The following is a 19,191-nucleotide window of genomic DNA, read 5'->3' as shown; positions in this document are numbered from 1 at the left end:
TCCCCATTCTAGCCCCCACCAATCCCACTCTAGTCTGGCAACCTTTAGTCTGCTCTGTCTCAATAAGCTCTTGACTGGATCATTGTTAACCTCCCAAATGGTCTCCTCACTTCCTTATTTGCCTCCATCCCTCACCATAGTGTTCAAAAAATGAGTCAGATCACAGATGAGCTCAAAACCTCCACCAACTTCTCATTTCACTCTGAGTAAAAGCCAGTCTTCACAGTGGCCTCCAAGGCCCTGACTCATGTTGCCTCTCTGACATCTACACTTTCTGCACCCCTCACTCTTCCCCAGCTACACTAGTCTCTTTGTGATCCCTTGAACATCCCACACTCCTTCCTCAGGGCCTGCAACAGATGTTCCCTATTCCTGGAACACGCTTCCCAGACCTGCAGGGTTCCTAACTTCATCTCTTTAGGTCTTTGCTCAAATGTCGCTTTCTCAGTAATGTTCTGTTTACAACAGTAACTCCACCCTACCCTGGCACTCCTAATTCCCCTTACCCTGCTTTGCACAGATTACTTTTATAAGTAAAGTGTATATTTAAATATATAAGTATATATAATTATATAAGTACTTACTTTGTTTATTGTCTGCATGCCCCACTCCCCTCCCAGAATGAAAGCTCCCTACACCAGACATCTTCATTTGTTTTGTTCATCCTGTTCCCCAATGCCTGACAGTCAGTAATATCTATTGAATGAATGTGTGACAGAACAGCAGAAGGGCAGGAGTGGGTCACTGCTGTCCTTATTCGACCAACTCCCTCTCACCTGTGGTATTTGAGGATGGAAGAGGTGACCATGCCACTGACCATATAGAATCACTGGTCAAGGAAAGCATAGCTTGGAGGTCTCACACTAGGGATTATTGGGGGAGGGAACTGGTGGGGCCACTGTGACCTCCCTCTATCACTTTAACACAGCCAAACACCACCTTCCTCCTTGTGGATATGCTCCCCAGGCCTCCTCCGTACCTGTTGTTGTCCACATAGCGGATGAGCATGGGGTAGAAGGCATAGAGGTCTCTACAGAGGACTGCAAACTCATCCAGGATGAGGAGCTCCGCCTCCTGAGTGTCCCCTTTGCTGTCAGCTTTCAGCTGCTCTTCCTCCTGCACAGTCTTGACAGCCTTTTTCTTCAGCTTCTCCAGAGTTGGGATGAAGTGGCTTCTGAGCAGGTCAGGCCTGGCTTTGCTGATGATTGGCTGAGCGTACACTGCGTTTGCAAACAAAGGGCCTCCCCCTCATTTCACATAGTATGACAATTGATGAAAGGAAAGAAGTGCCACTGAGAAGTTGAGGCTCTGAAAATCCATCAACCCAGGGTGGCACCTGTTCACACCTCCTAGTTCTTCCTAACAGATATCTTAAATCAGTTTATAGTATGTTCATGCTGGTTTTGGCTCACTAGCTAGATTATAAACTCCCTGAAGGAAGCCTTTTATTCATAATAACCAGTACTGTGCCAAGCCAAGAGTAGGCACTGAACTCTATGCTTTCTGGTTATTTTATAGAAAAAACTTGTTGCTAAAAATACATGAACTCTACCACAGTTCTCAGCACCCAACACTTGAGAACTATCAGCCCAATGTCTGGAGGCTCCCTGGGACCCTGAGGAAGGCAGACAAACTATTATCAGCAATAATGAGCTGAGAGGAAGAGGTGGCCACTAGAAGTCAAAGAGCAGAAACAAGCCTCAGTGGGACTTGGGACTATCATCCTGACCTTCTTAATGAGAAAGATAAAAACTTTATGTTTCACCCTATTTCTTAAATGGAATATCCTATTGGTTCAATTCATAATAAAGAGCAGAACCTGAGTGCTTATATTAAAAATGTGGAATGAAATGAATGAGTCATGAACTGTTGACAATGTTAATGTATATTTCAAAGTTTCTTTAGCTTAGGGCATTTTAACTGAAAACAGCCTACTTTTCAGCATTTAAAAATCTTATTTTGTTTTATTTTTTAATTTCATAAAGAAGACTGTTTTAGAAAGAGAAAAGTGACAGTAGCTCTCTGCTGAGATGCATTAACCAAGAAGTCGAAACTCAGAGCCATGATGGCTTGGATTTCACCCCACACCTCACCCCTCACCCTTCACCCCTCATGGAGGTGCTTCTCTGCCTTGGAGCTATAATTAGAATGGCTATTCCAGATGTGGGTGATTTGGGGTTACTACTTAAAATTGATTTTGCTCAGGTACCAGGAATTAAGTGGCCTGATGGTAGAATTAATTCATCTGTGGAATAAAAGGCCAAGTTTCATTCCCATCAGTGCCTCTCTTGCTATGACATCTTTTCTTTCTGCTCCTCTACGGTGCTAAGGGAGCTGTTCCTTTATCTCCTTCCTTCCCTTAATCCAGATTTACAAATGAGAGCTCATCAACAAATGCCTTAAGGTCAACAATATTCTTGGACTAACAGGCAAGAAAGGAATGCCAACTTTATTTATTCATGTCCACAGAAGCCTATCTCTACTATCTAGTAGCCATTAGCACTCAAATATGTATAATTTTGATCTCAGTTCATTTTTGAGAAAAGAAGGAGGTAGGAACGTTTCTTCCTTGGTCATGCAGAGGAATGCCTACTAATTTATCTGGGGAGGGAAATACCCAGAGTTGGGCTGATACTCCCTGGGACTCAGCCACCATGTGTCACGGTCCAGGAGACTATATGGGTGAAGCTGTTCTGGTGGACTCTTCTATGTAAACTATGGGTCCATCCAAAGCAAGGACTTTTCTATCTCCTCAGACTCTACTTTGACACAGAGAACACTAAATTCTCATGGATTCCTGCCTGTGGAAAGTATGGTTATTTGTTTTCTAAGTCTTTCCTTTCTTTGAGGTTGCTCTAGGAACAGAAAATCAGCTAACACTATTACCAAGAGCCTACTGCATGCAAGGAGTTCCAGAGGAACACAATCCTCCTCTCTAAAAAAATCATCCCAAACAAAGTGCTATGACTATGAACCTAAATTAGAGAGTGTCCAAGAAAGCATAAAGTAAGATACAACTGCCAGAAACTTATAGCACGGCCCAGATGGCAGTGAATTTTATAGATGTGGAGAACATAAAGGACCACTTATCAAGAAAATAGGGACAGCCAAAACCGGTTTGGCTCAGTGGATAGAGCGTCAGCCTGCAGACTGAAGGGTCCCAGGTTCGATTCCGGTCAAGGGCATGTACCTTGGTCGCGGGCACATCCCCAGTAGGAGGTGTGCAGGAGGCAGCTGATCGATGTTTCTCTCTCATCGATGTTTCGAACTCTCTCTCTCCCTTCATCTCTGTAAAAAAATCAATAAAATATATTTAAAAAAAAAAAGAAAAAAAAGAAAGAAAATAGAGACAATTATTACCAGAAGAGCAAAGGGGATTCTTAAGTACCAAAAGCAAATAAGGCCCGGATCATGTGCGTCAGGTAGAGTTTATCAAAAAGGTCTCAGAGGCCTGGACTAGCTGGGGAGCGGGCACGAGCATTTGCTCCAAGAAACTCTACAGAGGAATAAGTCGATTCTTTGTACTGTTAAGTAATGGAGGTGGGTAGGGAGAACAGTTTAAAGATAGTTTAAGAGGTGAAAAGAGGCTCTAGGCATCTTGGTCCCTGAGCTGGGCTGGGGAGAAAGGCATCTGTGGTACCTGCGATGCGCTTCATCCAGGAGGCCTCATCGATGCCCAAGTTGTTGTTGATGATTTTCAGGATGTTGCCCAGGATGACGCTGAGGTGTTCTGAGGTGACTTTGGTGCACCAGGGCCCTGTGCTGGGGGGCAGGTGCTCAGGCCCCTGTTCCCACCAGTAGGACAGGTAGTTGCAGAGCATGGGCAGGATCACCTCGATGACATGGGGCATCTCCGTGTACCGGGCTCCGGACTCGGCTAGGTGGTGGATTTCCTTCATGAGGCGTTCCAGCGGGGGGATGTCAGGACACATCTCTTCCACCGTGTCGGGCATCCCCAGAACTGGCCGAGAGCATACAGGAAGAACAAAGGGATAATAATTCAAAAGCACAATGGTGCAACTTTCTCTCCTCTGTCCCACCCTCCCTTTGGTCAGTAGGTGTGAGTTTCCACCCCAGAGCCTTGTGTGAGGGAGCCCTGGATGTGGAGCTTCTGTCAGCTGAAGACTGCAGCTTCCAGAGGCTGGGTTATCCTCCCAAATGTCACACTCAGCTTGAAGCACTTAAACATAAGGTTAAAGGGGCATGGCAGGGACCCAGCTGAGGGTCATTTCCCAAGACCTCTCTGATCAAGCTGGTCTCTGGGCTTCTCCCTCCTGTTCTGAGTACATGCACTGCAGGGAAGGCGGGTCTAGTTAGAGAAAAGTCACTAATGGGTGTTTGGTTGCCAACCTGTGGTTCAATCACCGGGATGGCAGCTGCACTGCTTAGAAAAGGAAAGGAAACCTCATCACATGTTGCCTCAGCTGGACCAGAGACAACAATACGTTCCATCCAGTTGGAAATTTTGGGAAAGAAACATTGCACATGAGTTGATTTCTACATTTACAACTGACCTGCGGTGAGCTGTCAATCATTTCAGCCTTTTTGTTCCTACAGGCATATGTGCAAGAAATAATGAATAGCCCTGCCCTTTCTTCACACTGAATGACTGCAATCACTTCACTGAACAAGGACAGATGGGATGAAGTGGCAACAAAATTCCACATTAAAGGTTATCAGATACAAGAGGAGCCAACAGAAGAAGCCAGGGGCTAGCTGTCCTGTTCTCTGTAAGGAAAAGGACACGTTCCCCCCAAAGCTGGGAAGAGTGACTAAAAGCATCCTGAGGTTCCTGACAGGTGAGAAGATAAGGGCAATGAGTGAGGGACAGGGCGGGTTGAGAAAGAAGCACAAGTCCAAAGCTCTACAGGTGCATCCCTTTATCTTACTGTTCCCCACAGAGTCCACCTGGGCTTGGGGGTGGGTACACGCCACCCAAAGGCCAAACTTCTCACACTGGGCCGAAGCATCAGGCACCACAGTGGCTAGGGAGTCTGAGAAGCCACAGGAAAATGTGGAACATTTTCCCAGAGCATCAGTTACACTAGAAGATTTGAGGAAATGATTTTTGATACTAGAAGTACAGTTCTCATGAATTTCTCAGGACAAAGCAGAAGCCTTCAAATAGAAGTTTGTGTTCAGTGAAGCAGGTTATGCCTGCAGGCCCTCTGCTATTGGTGTTGCTGCTGGTTGGGGGTCTGCTTCAGACGTTGAGTCCACAGGAGCTGAAGGGTTAATGAGTAAGCGACCAAGGCAAATTCTTTGGCCTTTAGAAATATTGGCTGATTGAAAGGGACTGTTTTGATTTCTCTCGTGATCATACTGCCTAGAGCAGACGTACAAAATAACCCTGGCGACTGTGGAGTGAATGAATCTGTAGCTGAGACAGGTGGTTCTGCTGGACGGCATGTGGCAACGCAGTGGACCCCGGGGAGCTCCCTGCTACGGAGCAGTCGCATGAGGTCCTAACACGCTTTCCCTAGGACGACTTTCTGTTGTTATCACTATGGCCTTTGGTAAGTATCAGGCTAAGGATCTCTCTGCCTTGGAAGTTAGGAGTGGACCAATATTCTTTAAAACCCAGACCATTCAAAAGGATTCACAGCATGAAAGCCAAAGACCTCTGGGCTTCCATGATTTACAGTGGGAGGGAATTCCTTGGGCCAGACATGGTCCCTTGCCCACCCAAACTTTTGCAGAGAACAAGTCTAGCCTCTGTCTTTTAGCAGAACAACAACAATCAGGGGTGACCTCAACATGGGGGCCTGGGGAGACTCTCACAAACAAAATAATTTCACACAGTGTCAGAATAAAGAGGTAAAGACAGAAGAGTCAAACTGTCTCCCTCCAGCTCTGCACACAGAGCAATGCCAACCACCAGAGTGCAACTGAAGCTTACAGTTGTTTGCTATAAAATTGTAAATAAGAAGGCTCGTGTGAAGAAGACAGAAGGAAGGCCAAGAGACTTATGAAAACCTGCTCAAAGTCACTAATCATCTGAGAGATGCAAATCAGAACAACAATATGGTACCATCTCACACCTGTCAGAATGGCTACCATCGACAAATCAACAAATGACAAGTGCTGGTGAGGATGCGGAGAAAAAGGAACTCTCATGCACTGCTGGTGGGAATGCAGACTGGTGCAGCCACTGTGGAGAACAGTATGGAGTTTCCTCAAAAAACTAAAAATGGAACTCCCATTTGACCCAGTGATCCCACTTCTAGGAATATATCCCAAGAAACTAGAAACACGAATCAGAAAGGATTTATGCACCCCTATGTTCATAGCAGCACAATTCACCATAGCTAAGATTTGGAAACAGCCTAAGTGCCCATCAGCAGATGAGTGGATTAAAAAACTATGGTACATCTACACAATGGAATACTACGCTGCGGGGAAAAAAGAAGGAGTTCTTACCATTTGCAACAACATGGATGGAGATGGAGAGCATTATGCTAAGTGAAATAAGCCAGGCAGAGAAAGATAAATATCACATGATTTCACTCATTTATGGAATATAATGAACAACATAAACTGATGAACAAAAACAGATCCAGAGGCAGAGAAACATCGATCAGAACCTCAAACCTCAGGGAAGGTAGGGGAGGGTAAGGGTGAGGGGGGAGAGACCAACCAAAGGACTTATATGCATGCATATAAGCCTAATCAATGGACACAGACAGCAGGGTGGTAAGGGCATGAATGAAGGGTTTGGGGGGTAATGGAGGAATAAGGACACATATGTAATACCACAATCAATAAAAAAATTAAAAATAAAATTAAATAAAAACAAAATAAAAAAAAGAAGGCTCGTGTGTGTGTGTGTGTGTGTGTGTGTGTGTGTGTGTGCACGTGCACACACGTTTAAATGGCATGTAGACAATACCTCAACAGGAATACTTTTTTTTTTTTTCCTTAAGAAAAACACAGAGTTGCTTGAGGTTTCTGCACTGGAATCATTATAATGACCTTTAAAAGTTATTTATATGTAATTGGCTCTTGAGTAGAGGAAACATTTGAGATTCAGATGGTGTTTTGTACTTCAAATGCCATATAAAACCACAGAATGAATGCTGCTGAGTTATCTACCTGAAAAACACCCTTAGCTGGGTCTTGTCAGAATCAGACACAAGACTGTTAGGGAGGATCATTTGAACCACTGCCCTTTCATCTTCTAGATAAACAAGTTTTAACCTTTCCTATCTCATTGCACACATAAACTGATTACTAAAATTCTGCAGCACACCAAAAATATATATTTTTTGCTGGTCTGACAAAACATAGGTTTAATTTTGATTCATTCACACCAGATGACTATTGTTGTGTTGGCTATTGTTATTTTTTTTAAATTTGACAATCTAAGGGAAAAGAGGTCAGTGCCCCTGACAAATAGTCAGGTATTGCATGTTTTAAAAATTCTTGCAAAACACCAGTTGAAAATCGCTGTTCTACATCAATGTTTCTCAAAGTGAAGTCCTCCCACCAGCAGCAACAGCAAAGTAGTGATAGGACCTTCTGAGTCCATACTCGCTGGATTAGAAACTCTATGGGTTGGACTCAGCAAGCTTCTTTCTAACCAGCCCTCTGAGGGATTCTGATGTATGCTGGAGTTTGAGAACCACTGAGTTAGATTCTAAAGTTGTATATTCTTCACTGAGCAGCTCTTCCCTCAAGAAGAGGGCTTCACCTCTTTGGAGTGGAGGCAGAGCTTCCATGGAAACTGGACCTCCTTCCTCTGGTTGATTATTCCAGTTAGGGTGTGCAAAGTAAACTGGCCGGTGATTAGGATGTTTTGGCCAATCTAATGTTCTGATTAATAGACTACTGCCACACATAACCAAAGATTTTCTCTAGTTTTGAATAACTGGCACATAACGGTATTAAACCTTTTCTAGGCATCTCTTTATAATTTTTGCATGAGTCAGAAAATGCACCAGGATCTTGTAGGGTAGAAGGGTTACTAATATGAGTAACTGCTGGCAGAACACTAACTGTCAATTAATAGAGATGTCCATTTGACTGAAGGCTTGATAAATCAGTTCATATTGTATTTCTAAACTGAAAACTCACCTCATTTGTCACCCTATACATTCCTGCCCCTTCTTGATCCCTTCAGCCGTCCACTTTATATAATGAATGAAGTCTACTTCAATAGAGTCTGTTAGGCCATCACTCATTCTCTGACTCCAGGCAAACCTGGTTACCCCACAATACATATTCATGCACAGTCTACTTTTCAAGAGCCATACACGTGATCAGCATTCACTCTTTGATTAACTGTATGCTGAAAAACATGGGCTCAGGGGACTTGAGTCCCACAGTATGTCACTGATGGATGAAGAACTATGTCATCTCTAATCACAACCTTGTCTCTTTTCTTCTTTGTGAGTAAGCAATGACGGGTTCTTATTTTTTATTTATGAACATGTCTTATCAAATCAATGTAGTGATACGTAAAATAAGAAGCAACATTTTTCAAATAGCTCTTGAGAAGGAGAACAATGGGACAGAGCTGATCCCCTTCCTCCCAAAGCCAATCTAGGTTTCCTCCATCTATTTGTGAAGCTCTCACTTTGCCTGCTGCTGGGCCTCTATGAGCTCAAGAGCAGAGTAGGTCTCTCTCTTTCCCAACATATTGGTGATACTGAGACAAAGGTGCACTATTTCTTGAATCAAAGTTGGAGCAGAATGAATGTGTAAATGTCCAGCATGGTCGTGACTGGGCCCATGTCTCTTTGGAACTGGGGAGTAATGCTTGGTCTGGCATTTTCCTACAGATGTCACAGCCCTTCTCAACATTACTAAAGCCACTCAGTTGCTCAGCTCCCACTCAGCTACAAGATGTGACTCATTTAGAATCATGAGAGGGTGGAAAAAACCCAAGGTTGAAACATATTTTTGCTAGTCCAAGAAAGGAGAGAAAGGGTGAGATGAGGCTGAAGGGAATTAACTTGGAAATTTCATCAGAGACTTTGGAAAGTTGAGGCATCTCAGCAGTGTTTCTTTCTTCACCAGCCCTGAGGACACCAGTCTCCATTGTATTCTTGCTCAGGAAAAGAGTTTTATAAAGTGGCCTTATCTAAACCATCCTGGTGATCATTTCTGAGGGCAAGGTGTTTCTTTTATCTGAAGTAGAAAAAGCAAATGGGGATAAGCCCACCTTGGCTGAGCACTCTGCATTCTTCAATGGGGAGACTGGTGATAAAGAGTGGAACATGAACCTGTACTCTCTTAGCATTCCCTCCCTTAGGATCACATAGCAGCTTGAGAAGAGGGCCCGAACTAAATAGAATCGCTATGCTGTCCATCACCTGTTGGTCTGGTATATCAATATTTTAAGGAAATAGGATGGTTCTGGTTTGAAATGGGTTACTGTTTTTTTTTAAATTATTTTTTTTAACATTATGTTTTTATTGATTTTAGAGTGAGAGGACGGGAGAGGGAGATAGAGAGAAACATTGATCAGCTGCCTCCTGCTCACCCCTACGAGGGATTGAGCCTACAACCAGGGTATGTGCCCTGCCAGGAAAAAGAACAGGTGACCCTTTATGGTGCCCGGGATAACTCCCAACTAACTGACCCACCCTGGCTAGGCATGGTTTTTCTTGATATTGATTAGGCCCATGGTGTGGTAATTTTTGCTTCATGTTACTTTTTGTTTCATGTTACACCGAATCTCTGTAGTTCTTTCTAGTTGATTCAAGGTTTCCGTGTGAAGCTCCTCTATTCCACTGCCCTTCAGTGGGATCATAATTCATCCAGATGTGAGGACTCTCCCTCCCACCCTCCAGGAGCAGGTTTACAACCTGCCTTGCATTCCATTTCTAAGTTCTTCTAGATAGGGGGTGGAAAACCTTTTCTGTAAGGGGCCAGAGAGTAAATATTTTAGGCAGGCCAGACAGTCTCTGCTGCCATGACTCAGCTCCACCGCTGGAGTGGAAGGGGAGCAGAATGTGCCCCTGCAAATATGCCTCTGGTACAGGGATTATTTTGAGCTGATTATTTTTAAGAAACAGCACACAGAATCTCTGAAGAAGGATTAGAAGTTACCCTTTTGTCAAAGAACTCTACATTTATAAAAGGGATTTACATTAAAAAGGCAGTCTACCAGGAAGAGAGCTCTTACCAAGCAGGACCATTTCATCTGAGAGACCCCTGAATGGCCTGGCAACCTTTGTTTACAAGCAGCTCCTCTTCTTCCCTTCCTGACTGCCTCCTTCCCTTCCACGCCCATGCCTTTGCCCCTTTCCTTAGCCTGGACGGAATTTAAGGCTCATTCCTCGGGCTACTTTTCCAATCTCATATCTCTGTGGGGCACATGTACATATGTATGTGATTAAAATAGTTTTATTTTTCTCTTGTTAATATGTCTTTTCTACAGGGGTTTTAGCCAAGAATAGTTCAGGGTAGAGGGAAAATTATTTTTCCTTCCCAACATAGTGCTAAAGCAGCCACAGCAACATCTAAACAAGTGGGTGTGACCTGCTCCAATAAAAGGTTATTTACAAAAACAGGCAGTGGGCTCATCATCACAGTTTGCAGACTGCTGTCTTAGAACTTAGAACAATGCTCTGTTCTTGTGTAATTTCACTTCCCTCTGGTGTTTTCCTGTTTTATTCTCCATGCAGATGGAGAACGTGTGGTCATCATCCTTGGAAACAGTCTCTCCTTGGACATGAAGAGCATAATTAGGTTATTAGTGCAGACCTGCCCTTCTGCTGACACTGGAGAGACACCGAACAAGTCATCACATCCCCAGGGGGCAGGAGGAGAAGACCCAGGGCAGACAAGAGAACCTGAGGTTTCTGGCTCCTCATTTTACAGAGGAAGAAATCAAAGTCTAACAGTAACAAAGGACTTGCCCATGCTCATTTTCACAGCAAGTTGGAGACATGCAACGTATCCAGCCCTGACCTCTGGCCTCTCAGAGCATGTCAAGCCGCAGTGCTGCTGGCTACCGCTCCCTGCCTGCACAGCCTTCCTTCCTAGGCTCTCCTCCCAGCATACGGGCTGATGACCTGTGGGAAGATACTTACTAGATCTCTCCCTGGGGGTTTTGGTGTTGAAGACCGAGAGCGGATTGTAGCGGTTAAGGGTGGGCTCCAGGAATGCCACTGGAATGGCAGCTGCCAGGGAAGCCAGGCATTCTCCAAGGGCAGGACGTTGTCTGGAAACAAACAAGTCCATTTAGAAGTGCTGCCACTCACATGCTGGCCCCATGCGTTGGCGGGCCAGGCCCCTTCCCCAGGATGTCTCAGGCCGCTTCTCTCTGATGACTCCACTGGACATCCCTGGGCCCTGGGCTCAGCAGGGCTGCATGCACGTCTTTCTCCCCCATCTTTTGCTGGACACTAATCAATGCTCTGCAATGGTCTCACTACTTGGAACCTAGTTATCAATTGGCTAAGGCAGTGGTTGGCAAACTCATTAGTCAACAGAGCGGCAAATCGCGGCTCGCGAGCCACAGTTCGCTGACCACTGAGCTAAGGTGATATAATATGCTTTGTAGTTTTGTACTTATCTCCCAGCATGTCTGAGAGTACATTTTGCTGGCATCCACCCTGAATCTGATCCTCCTTGTCCTCAAAGTGCTTTGAAATCTTCTGTGTAATTTCTCTGTGTCTATTCTCTGCTATGGTTGGAGCCTGTGTTCACCAGTGGGAACAGTAGATAATGGGCCAAAAGTACTAATTAGACACGAAATAAGATACCTAAGTTCTAATAGAAATAATAGGTCACAGAGCATCTTGCTTGATTTAGAGGAAAGGCCTCTTACACCTATTACTTCTATCTCTTCCTTTCACAAACGTTTGAGTGTCCAGCATATAATGCATTAAGCTCTGGATTTGAAATCTTCCTCTGAAACAAGCAACCAAACAAAAATAAAGTGCTTGGGTTTCCCTAGTTCAGATTTTTGGTTCTCCCACTGAGAGGATTTGTGCTTGCTTGTGGGATGACCAAGTCTGCAAGCGTAAGTGACGGGAACCAGCCACTGGCTGGTCTGCGTGGAGCTAGTACTGTAGTGCTTTCCCCTCGCAGACCTGGGCTTAGTCTCGAGTTGTACTGTCTAACCCAGTGGGTCCTTTCTGCTGGTGAGACAGTACAGTGACAGTGCTGGCTTGAGGGCCTTGTGTGGGGCTTTTATCTGTTGCTTTCTGGTGAATGAGAGAGCAGAGCCATCTGTTTTTCACCCACAAATATCTCTTCTTCGCCACCCATTGGAATGCAATCATGGACAGACCACATACTGGTCCTGTGAGTTACACACATGATGTCAGCTCCCATATAAGGGAAAAATTTCTTCAAACAAACCAATACTGTGAGTCCTTTATTAGACCACAATGCCAAGATAATCAATGGGAAATGTAGACAATTGGTCTATAATTAAGAACTGGAAGGGCTTAGAGTGCTCAAGCCCATCTTGTTCACTTTGCTCTGTGACTGATCAACTCAAATTGCACACTGATACTGTGAACATGAAGCTCACTAGCTAACCCCCTGATGCGGAGGGTGTCAGGCTGTATCTCTGGGGAACCACCATGGAGAAAACCGCCAGCAAGAGTGGGTGCACTTGCAGCCAAGAGCAGACACTTAACCCACTACTGCACTTCTGTGGAAACAGAAAGGCATTCGGCCCTCGTTTTCCTTGCAGCTCCCACCAGAACCTGCACCCAAGGCTGTGGAACCTGTCTTTCACTGTGACAACAGCCAACATATCTGGCAGCATCAAGAAGCCCGAATGTCAAAACTGTAGGGTCTCTGGGCGTGGATGACAAGCATTTACTATGTGGTAGGGGTGACCAGGGGAGCCAGTGCTTCCCGAGGAGTAAGCCAGACAGTTTTAGCCTTTGTCTTCCCTTCTTTGCTAAGCTCAAGGTGGTGGGAAAGCGTGAGAAGAGAGGCATCCTTTTAACTTTAGGCCTGAGTGACCAACACCCCAGTGACCGCTTAGGTGAGGGCCTGTCTACCTCAAATATAAGGATCTACAACAGGCTGCCTACTTTTCAGTCAACACTCTTTTTGTTTAACCAATCACCATGGCCAATGAAGAGAGATACTGTGTTTCTTCTCCTTCAGTCTTGCCTTTTGAGGCGGAGGAGGAAATAAAGAGCTAAATTGCGATTGAAAAGAAATGCCATGGGGAGGGCATTGAAGGGAAACAATCCTGGGTGAAAGTCAGGGATGAAAAGGAAGAGCAGACCTGAGAGCAAATTTTAGCTGGTCCAGGGAGATGAACCTGGGAAACAGCAGGTCCTGGGTTGTCCTGGTGCTAAATTGACCCATTATTCCCCTCTTTCTTACTCTCTCACCAAAATTAAAGTCATGAACTCATGACAGTGAATTTCTAGAACGTCAGTCTCATACGAAGGCAGTCCTTGGGATGGAAGACAGTTTCCCAGTGCTGCACTGACTCAAGGGGCATGCATGTCCCATCCTCCCGATATTAATTACTGAGAAACCGGAGTCTCTCCCAGCTCACCCCAGGACGCTTTCTACTCTGGAGCTCACAGTGATGCTAATTAGCCATTGGGCCAAAAGGAATATATAAACAACACTTCTCCTGGCCTGAAAGTTCTATAAAAGTAAAGCTCAGAAGTCTGCCAATTAATGCTCCTGGCTGTGAGATACCAGAGTGAATGACTGTGACCTCCAGGCCCCAGAGAGACTGAGCTGATGAAGGCCTGCTGTTACAATGCTTCTCTGGTCATTAGCGCCCCCCAGAGGGCAGTGTGGCTGTGGACCAATCACAGCAAGGGCTACACAAACAGCTCCATAGCAACCAAAGGATCTATATCTTCTTGGAGTTTCTCACTGGATGTGGAAACTCTTTTGTCTTTCTCAGTTCACCCTCTCTAGTAGAGTATTTTTCATATATAGTACTTGGTCATGGTGACAGATTGAGGAGGGTTCAATTTGTATTTCAGTTTTTGTTACTTCCAAGTTGTTCTCTCAATTTTATTTCCATGGATCGGGACCTTGTTGCCAGGGACACAGGCAGAGACAAAGTCATCACAGCAATAATAATTATGCCTTGCACATATCTGGGGATTTGCAGCTGTGAAAGTTCCTCCATGTATATTGCAGAGGATGCTAAGGAGAGAAAACAACACATTGCAGAGGGCAGAAAGCAGGGGAAGGGATGGTACTAAAGAGCAATCTCAGAGGATTAGGGAAAGCTTGCAATGTTTGAGCAGCCTTAATCAAAAGCAGCCAGGGAAAGAAGGAGAAGTAAATCTCTAAAGTATGTCTCACTTTCACAATACAAAAGAAAACAAACAAAGGTGGTTAATAGCAGTAGCATCTCAAGTGTAGGATTTTAAATCATTAACTAGCAGACAGACAATTGGAGCAGCCTTAAGCTAGGTGCTTCTCCCAGCTGACTCCCACCACCATGGAGTGTACAGGCACAATATTCACAACGTTGCGGGGAGCAGATACATAATAAAACTGCAATGAATATATGAATAAAGCATGAAAAGTCATATGAATCTTTTTCTGGTCTGACATTTCAGACTTGACCTTTATTTGACCTTTTTTTCCAAGAGAATAATGCACAAACTTTTAAAAAAATGTACAAAGAAACACATACACATATAGATGCATGTATATACATACATAAAAATGAAAGAATAAGAAATTGAGAAAATATTCACAAATGTTTAATGGAAGGAATGAATTAAAGACATCTTCCCTAAGTAAAATTCTTGACCAAGTCCCATCAAACGGAAAATTTTAACTTAATTCTCTTGTTGACTTGGTAAAATATGGTTGAAATTTTTGTTTGCCCAATTCTAAATGACAAACATATCCATGTTTTATGTAAAGCAGTAAGTAAAGATGTGCAACTGTAAGGAATTAAAATCATAATCAAAATAAAGTAGTCATTAGTTTCTCAAACTCTTACACTCCAGAAGTGAGTGGAAGCTGTGATTATGAAGACATAGACATTTCTTGAACATGTTTTGGCTACTAGCACATGATTTCAAGTCATAGTTCTTGAGTTTTTTTTTAAATTGATTTCCAAGAGGAAGGGAGAGGGAGAGAGAAATAGAAATATCATGATAAGAGAGAATCACTGATCGGCTACCTCCTGCACAGCCCACACTGGGGATTGGCCTGCAACCCAGGCATGTGCCCTTGACCGGAATCAAACCCAGGACCCTTCAGTTCGCAGGCCAACACTCTATCCAGTGAGTCAAACCAGCTAGGACTAGTTATTGAGTTTTTGAAAGAATCAGAGTATTTTTTTTTTTTTTTTTTTTTTTAGAAATTGCAATAAAAATTTATGTAAGTTTTGATGTGAACCAAGGATTTATTATTGACATGATAAAGGTACCATAAACTGAGGAGGCACAGGGGGCATAGATACCAAGACATGTTTAGATGAAATAATTTCAGGCACAGATTGAATTCCTTCCAGTTTCCTCATTTGAAAGGGGAAAAAAAGGAAAAGAAAGATTTCCAAGGATAAGACTAAGTCCAGTGTGTGGTTAATACTGTGTTTATCCCTCTGATCTTTCCCATACCCTTAAACAGAATAACACAACACATGGCATTTGATGGTGAAAAGCAGGGGGTCACAAAGGCCTCCACAGCTCCAGGCAGATTAGAGAGCCAAGCTGACACCCACGCTCTCTGTCAATCAGCTTGTTCAGATCCAAGATTATTGAAAAGCAGTTCTGCTACCAAAGTGTGGCCTCGTTTAAAACTATAGCTAATCTGACAGCCGAGAACGGTCAAGGCCCAGGATTGTATCACATAGAAACTCATTAAACTCTAAGCAACTGCCTCATGTCCCTCGAGTTCCTCAACCAGCTTTAACCACAGGAGTCCTAGAAGCAATTTGGAAGCTGTGATTATGAAGAAATGGGCATTTCTGTGACATTTTTTGGTCACTAGCACATGAGTTTTAGCTTGGCTCTACTGCTCCTTCGCCAGCTGTCGCCACAAAAGTCGTAAGTTTAAAAGCATCATTCCACTTCTTAACATTGCCATAAACATTGCATAACCTAGGCTCAAAGTCACCATCCCATTTCAGCGAGCATTTTGATTTTGCTGGACTGAAAAGATGCTATTGTTAAGTAATGTTTTTCTGGGCCTGAATGTGTTAGCCTCCTGTGTTCACTCATTACCTTTCCACATAGATGTTCTTTCCTGTTCCAAGGGAGTAGAGGCTGCACAGTATGTGGTAGCAGGAAATCTGCACGTCACCCACTGGAAAGAACAAAAAGAGCGTCACCGCCTTGCACCATCACAGCTCACCACCTTCCGCACACGGAGAGGGTCTATCAACAGAAAAATGCGCTGGCATCACCTGAAAGCCAGAGAGATCTTTTTCTTTCTCTCCCTCCTCCTACCACCCTCCATCCCTATAGCCTCTTTCTACCCAGGTTCTAGTTGCTGAACTGGGAGAGAAAATATTGATAGAAGACTCTCCTCCACTGAGCCATCCCAGTTTCTCTGTGGGGCTCAGGTTGGGGATCACAAGGAATCATTAGACCACCGAGTCCTTCCATATGGGATTTTTTTTTTTCCGAGTAGGAGGAGACACTGTAGTCAAATTTTAGCCAGAGGAATGCATTTGCTTGCTTTGAAAGGAAGCATGCAAGAAATCTGAAGTTTTAATGAGCCTTTTATTCATTTCCTAGGAAGATATATACAATGTCTTAACCTCTTCCGAGTTGGAGCAAAATTCCTCATTTTCACCTGTCCCAAGTTCTCTGAGGGAAGTTTTTCAAAAGGCAATTTAATCAGATTGTGATTTTGCCACGTTTTCTAAGGGAAGGGCATGTTCTACCTGGGAACTCACAAGTTTATCTGCAGGCTACATGTCCCTGGTAATGTCTGCAACTCATCACATGGCTGGGACTAACTTACCACAGTGAGAACTCATTCAATTTTTTATTTTTTAACATGGAGGCGAGTTACTTCCATGACAGGAAATAATGGGCTGAGATGTTCCTGCGCCATGCCCCACAACCCCACGGAAATACTGACTTTCAATTGTTCAGGGATATGGAAGACCCAGCTTTAGCTACTGACAACTGGTTAAATTAAATTAAATCATGTACTAGCATTTAAAGCATGAAACTGAAGCTTGGTGGCAGAATATTTGCAGGAGAGTTCTGTACATGATTCTGAATGCAAACTAAAGTAAAACCAATCGACTATGGTCTTCTGAAGCCCCAGATAAGGAAATGGTAGCAGCTTTTCTTTGCTCCTGGTATTCAATGAATAAATTAGGGCTTCTTAAGAGGAAAAGTAGTGTCTGAAAAGCCCTGGGAGCAATCCTGCTGGATTATTCAGATAACCTGTTCAAATTAAGTAGGAACAAAGAGCTGGGAGCTAAACCAGTGGGTGAAAAATTTTGGTCCTGAATAATAGTAGGAAAAGATGAAATACTATATACTCAAATTTGGGGATTTCTTCTCCTCCAAGAGTTTACTAATTAATTTTTAAATATAAAAAGAAAATGTGTGGAATGATTCTCTCTCTACTCCTCCTTCAAGGTCCACCTCAGAGACTGAGCCACACACACACACACACACACACACACACACACACACACACACTTCCTGTCTGTGGCCATGTGCACGTGAATCCATGGCATCTGACTCACAGAGTAAATCCACCCCGAACTGGTGCTGAGCCACATGCTCAAAGATGGACGTGAGGATGGGGAGCAGCGCCACCGTGGTGTAGTTAATATTCTGAGAGACGCCTTTAATCTGCGTTCTGGAATGGGTGAACTTCCCGAGCTTCAGGTTTTCTGAAGTCTTCTCTAAGTCTTCCGCAGCATTTTCAAAGAATGCGCGTAACCCAGCCTTCACCAGCTCTGAGCCTGACTTCATGACAGTCCTGTAAGCAAACAACGTTCAAAACCAGAAGCATAACCTGAAGCTTTGGCTAACCTTCTTCCTGAAACTGGTGACCTGCAGTGTAAACTGGGCAGACATTGGACTCCCCAGTCACCCGATTACACTGGGTCAGGAGAGACGGAGAGGGTAGTTAGTGGCCTGGAGGAACCTGGACCTCACAGTCCCTAAGAGTAAAGCTAGCACTGGACGGTGTGCTCAGTTTGAGGGAATTTGTGTTCAACTCTGGAAACACAGAGGATGATTCAGAATGAAACCGATATTGGTTACCTGGTGTTTATATCTGTCACAGCAGGCTACCTATTTCTGCAAAAATCTAATTAAAAGGACAGTGAGGGGAGGTTTTTTTTTCTTTTTTTTTTTTTTTTTTTTGTAGCTCACTGTGGGATAAGCAACTTTGATAAGGCCTAGCGAGAAATATTCGCTCTCCTATGATGCCAGAGCTGAGAGAGAACAAAGAAATAAGCCAAGTGGTGCGTGGATTTCTACAGCTTGCAGGATGTCCTCACTTGGAGGAGGGAAGGAAAAGGGACAGCCAGCCCTTTTAAAACAGACAACTTAATTCACTTCAAAAGCACGTGGGCATGGAGATCAGCTGTGCATATCTGAGGCCCTCCTTCAAAAACTATTTTATAAAACTTAGAATTGGAACAAAGCCTACAAATCATCTATTATTTTCCACATGTCTACATCTTATTCATGAGATGATGACAGGCTTGCTACAAGCACAGCTGCTTTTTATCTTTGCTTTTATGATCACCCAACTAACCAGAAAAGTAAAAACAAGGACATAAAGTCAGCGAGGCTTGATCCTATCCTGTAAGTAGTCATGAGCTTTCTATCCTCCTCCTGACTTTCCAGTCGCAGGTTTTCTCAAGAATGATGATCACACTGACCTGCGTTTTTTAAAAAGTGGACTCCCTCTCTCAAGGCATTCCACGTTTCTGGGAGAAAACTTCCCTCACTCATCCCAACTGCAAGGGATTTCAGTCCCCCGGGAGGCTTTGGTCTGATCCTGCAAACTTTGTGCTGTCCTAATAACTCCATGTATTTGTTTCTCTCAAAAACCTAAAAATCCCCTAAGCTTTTTTTTTTTTTTTTGTAACCATTCTTAGTTTGTGGTGGATTTTCTTCTGGCCACTCCGAGGTTGGCACCCCTCTGCTGCATCGGGATGTATGTCTTTGACAAGGGCTCTACACAAGTGTGCTAATGAAAGCTCCTGTCAGTCCTTTTCACGGTTTCTCTCTTTTTTTATCTCATCAAATATAAAATATTTATATTATCTGACTACATATATTTTTAAGACTTCTT

General features: G+C 43.8%; 1 protein-coding gene across 3 annotated transcripts in view; it reads right to left on the bottom strand.

Annotated features, from left to right (window-relative positions):
- The window catches only part of RYR3 (ryanodine receptor 3), a 547,436-nt gene that overhangs the window by 63,312 nt on the left and 464,933 nt on the right, over positions 1 to 19,191 (bottom strand). For all 3 annotated transcript variants that reach the window (XM_080659255.1, XM_080659256.1, XM_080659257.1), the window contains exons 63-67: positions 17,624 to 17,862; positions 16,137 to 16,218; positions 11,040 to 11,170; positions 3,641 to 3,961; positions 980 to 1,220 (exon numbers count right to left, since the gene is read on the bottom strand). In XM_080659255.1, the coding sequence (XP_080515381.1) occupies positions 980 to 1,220; positions 3,641 to 3,961; positions 11,040 to 11,170; positions 16,137 to 16,218; positions 17,624 to 17,862 (1,014 nt within the window). The remainder of the gene's footprint in view (positions 1 to 979; positions 1,221 to 3,640; positions 3,962 to 11,039; positions 11,171 to 16,136; positions 16,219 to 17,623; positions 17,863 to 19,191) is intronic.

This window comes from Plecotus auritus, assembly GCF_963455305.1.
Source record: "Plecotus auritus genome assembly, chromosome: 1".
NCBI lineage: Eukaryota > Metazoa > Chordata > Mammalia > Chiroptera > Vespertilionidae > Plecotus > Plecotus auritus.
This window is presented reverse-complemented; position numbering and strand designations above follow the sequence as displayed.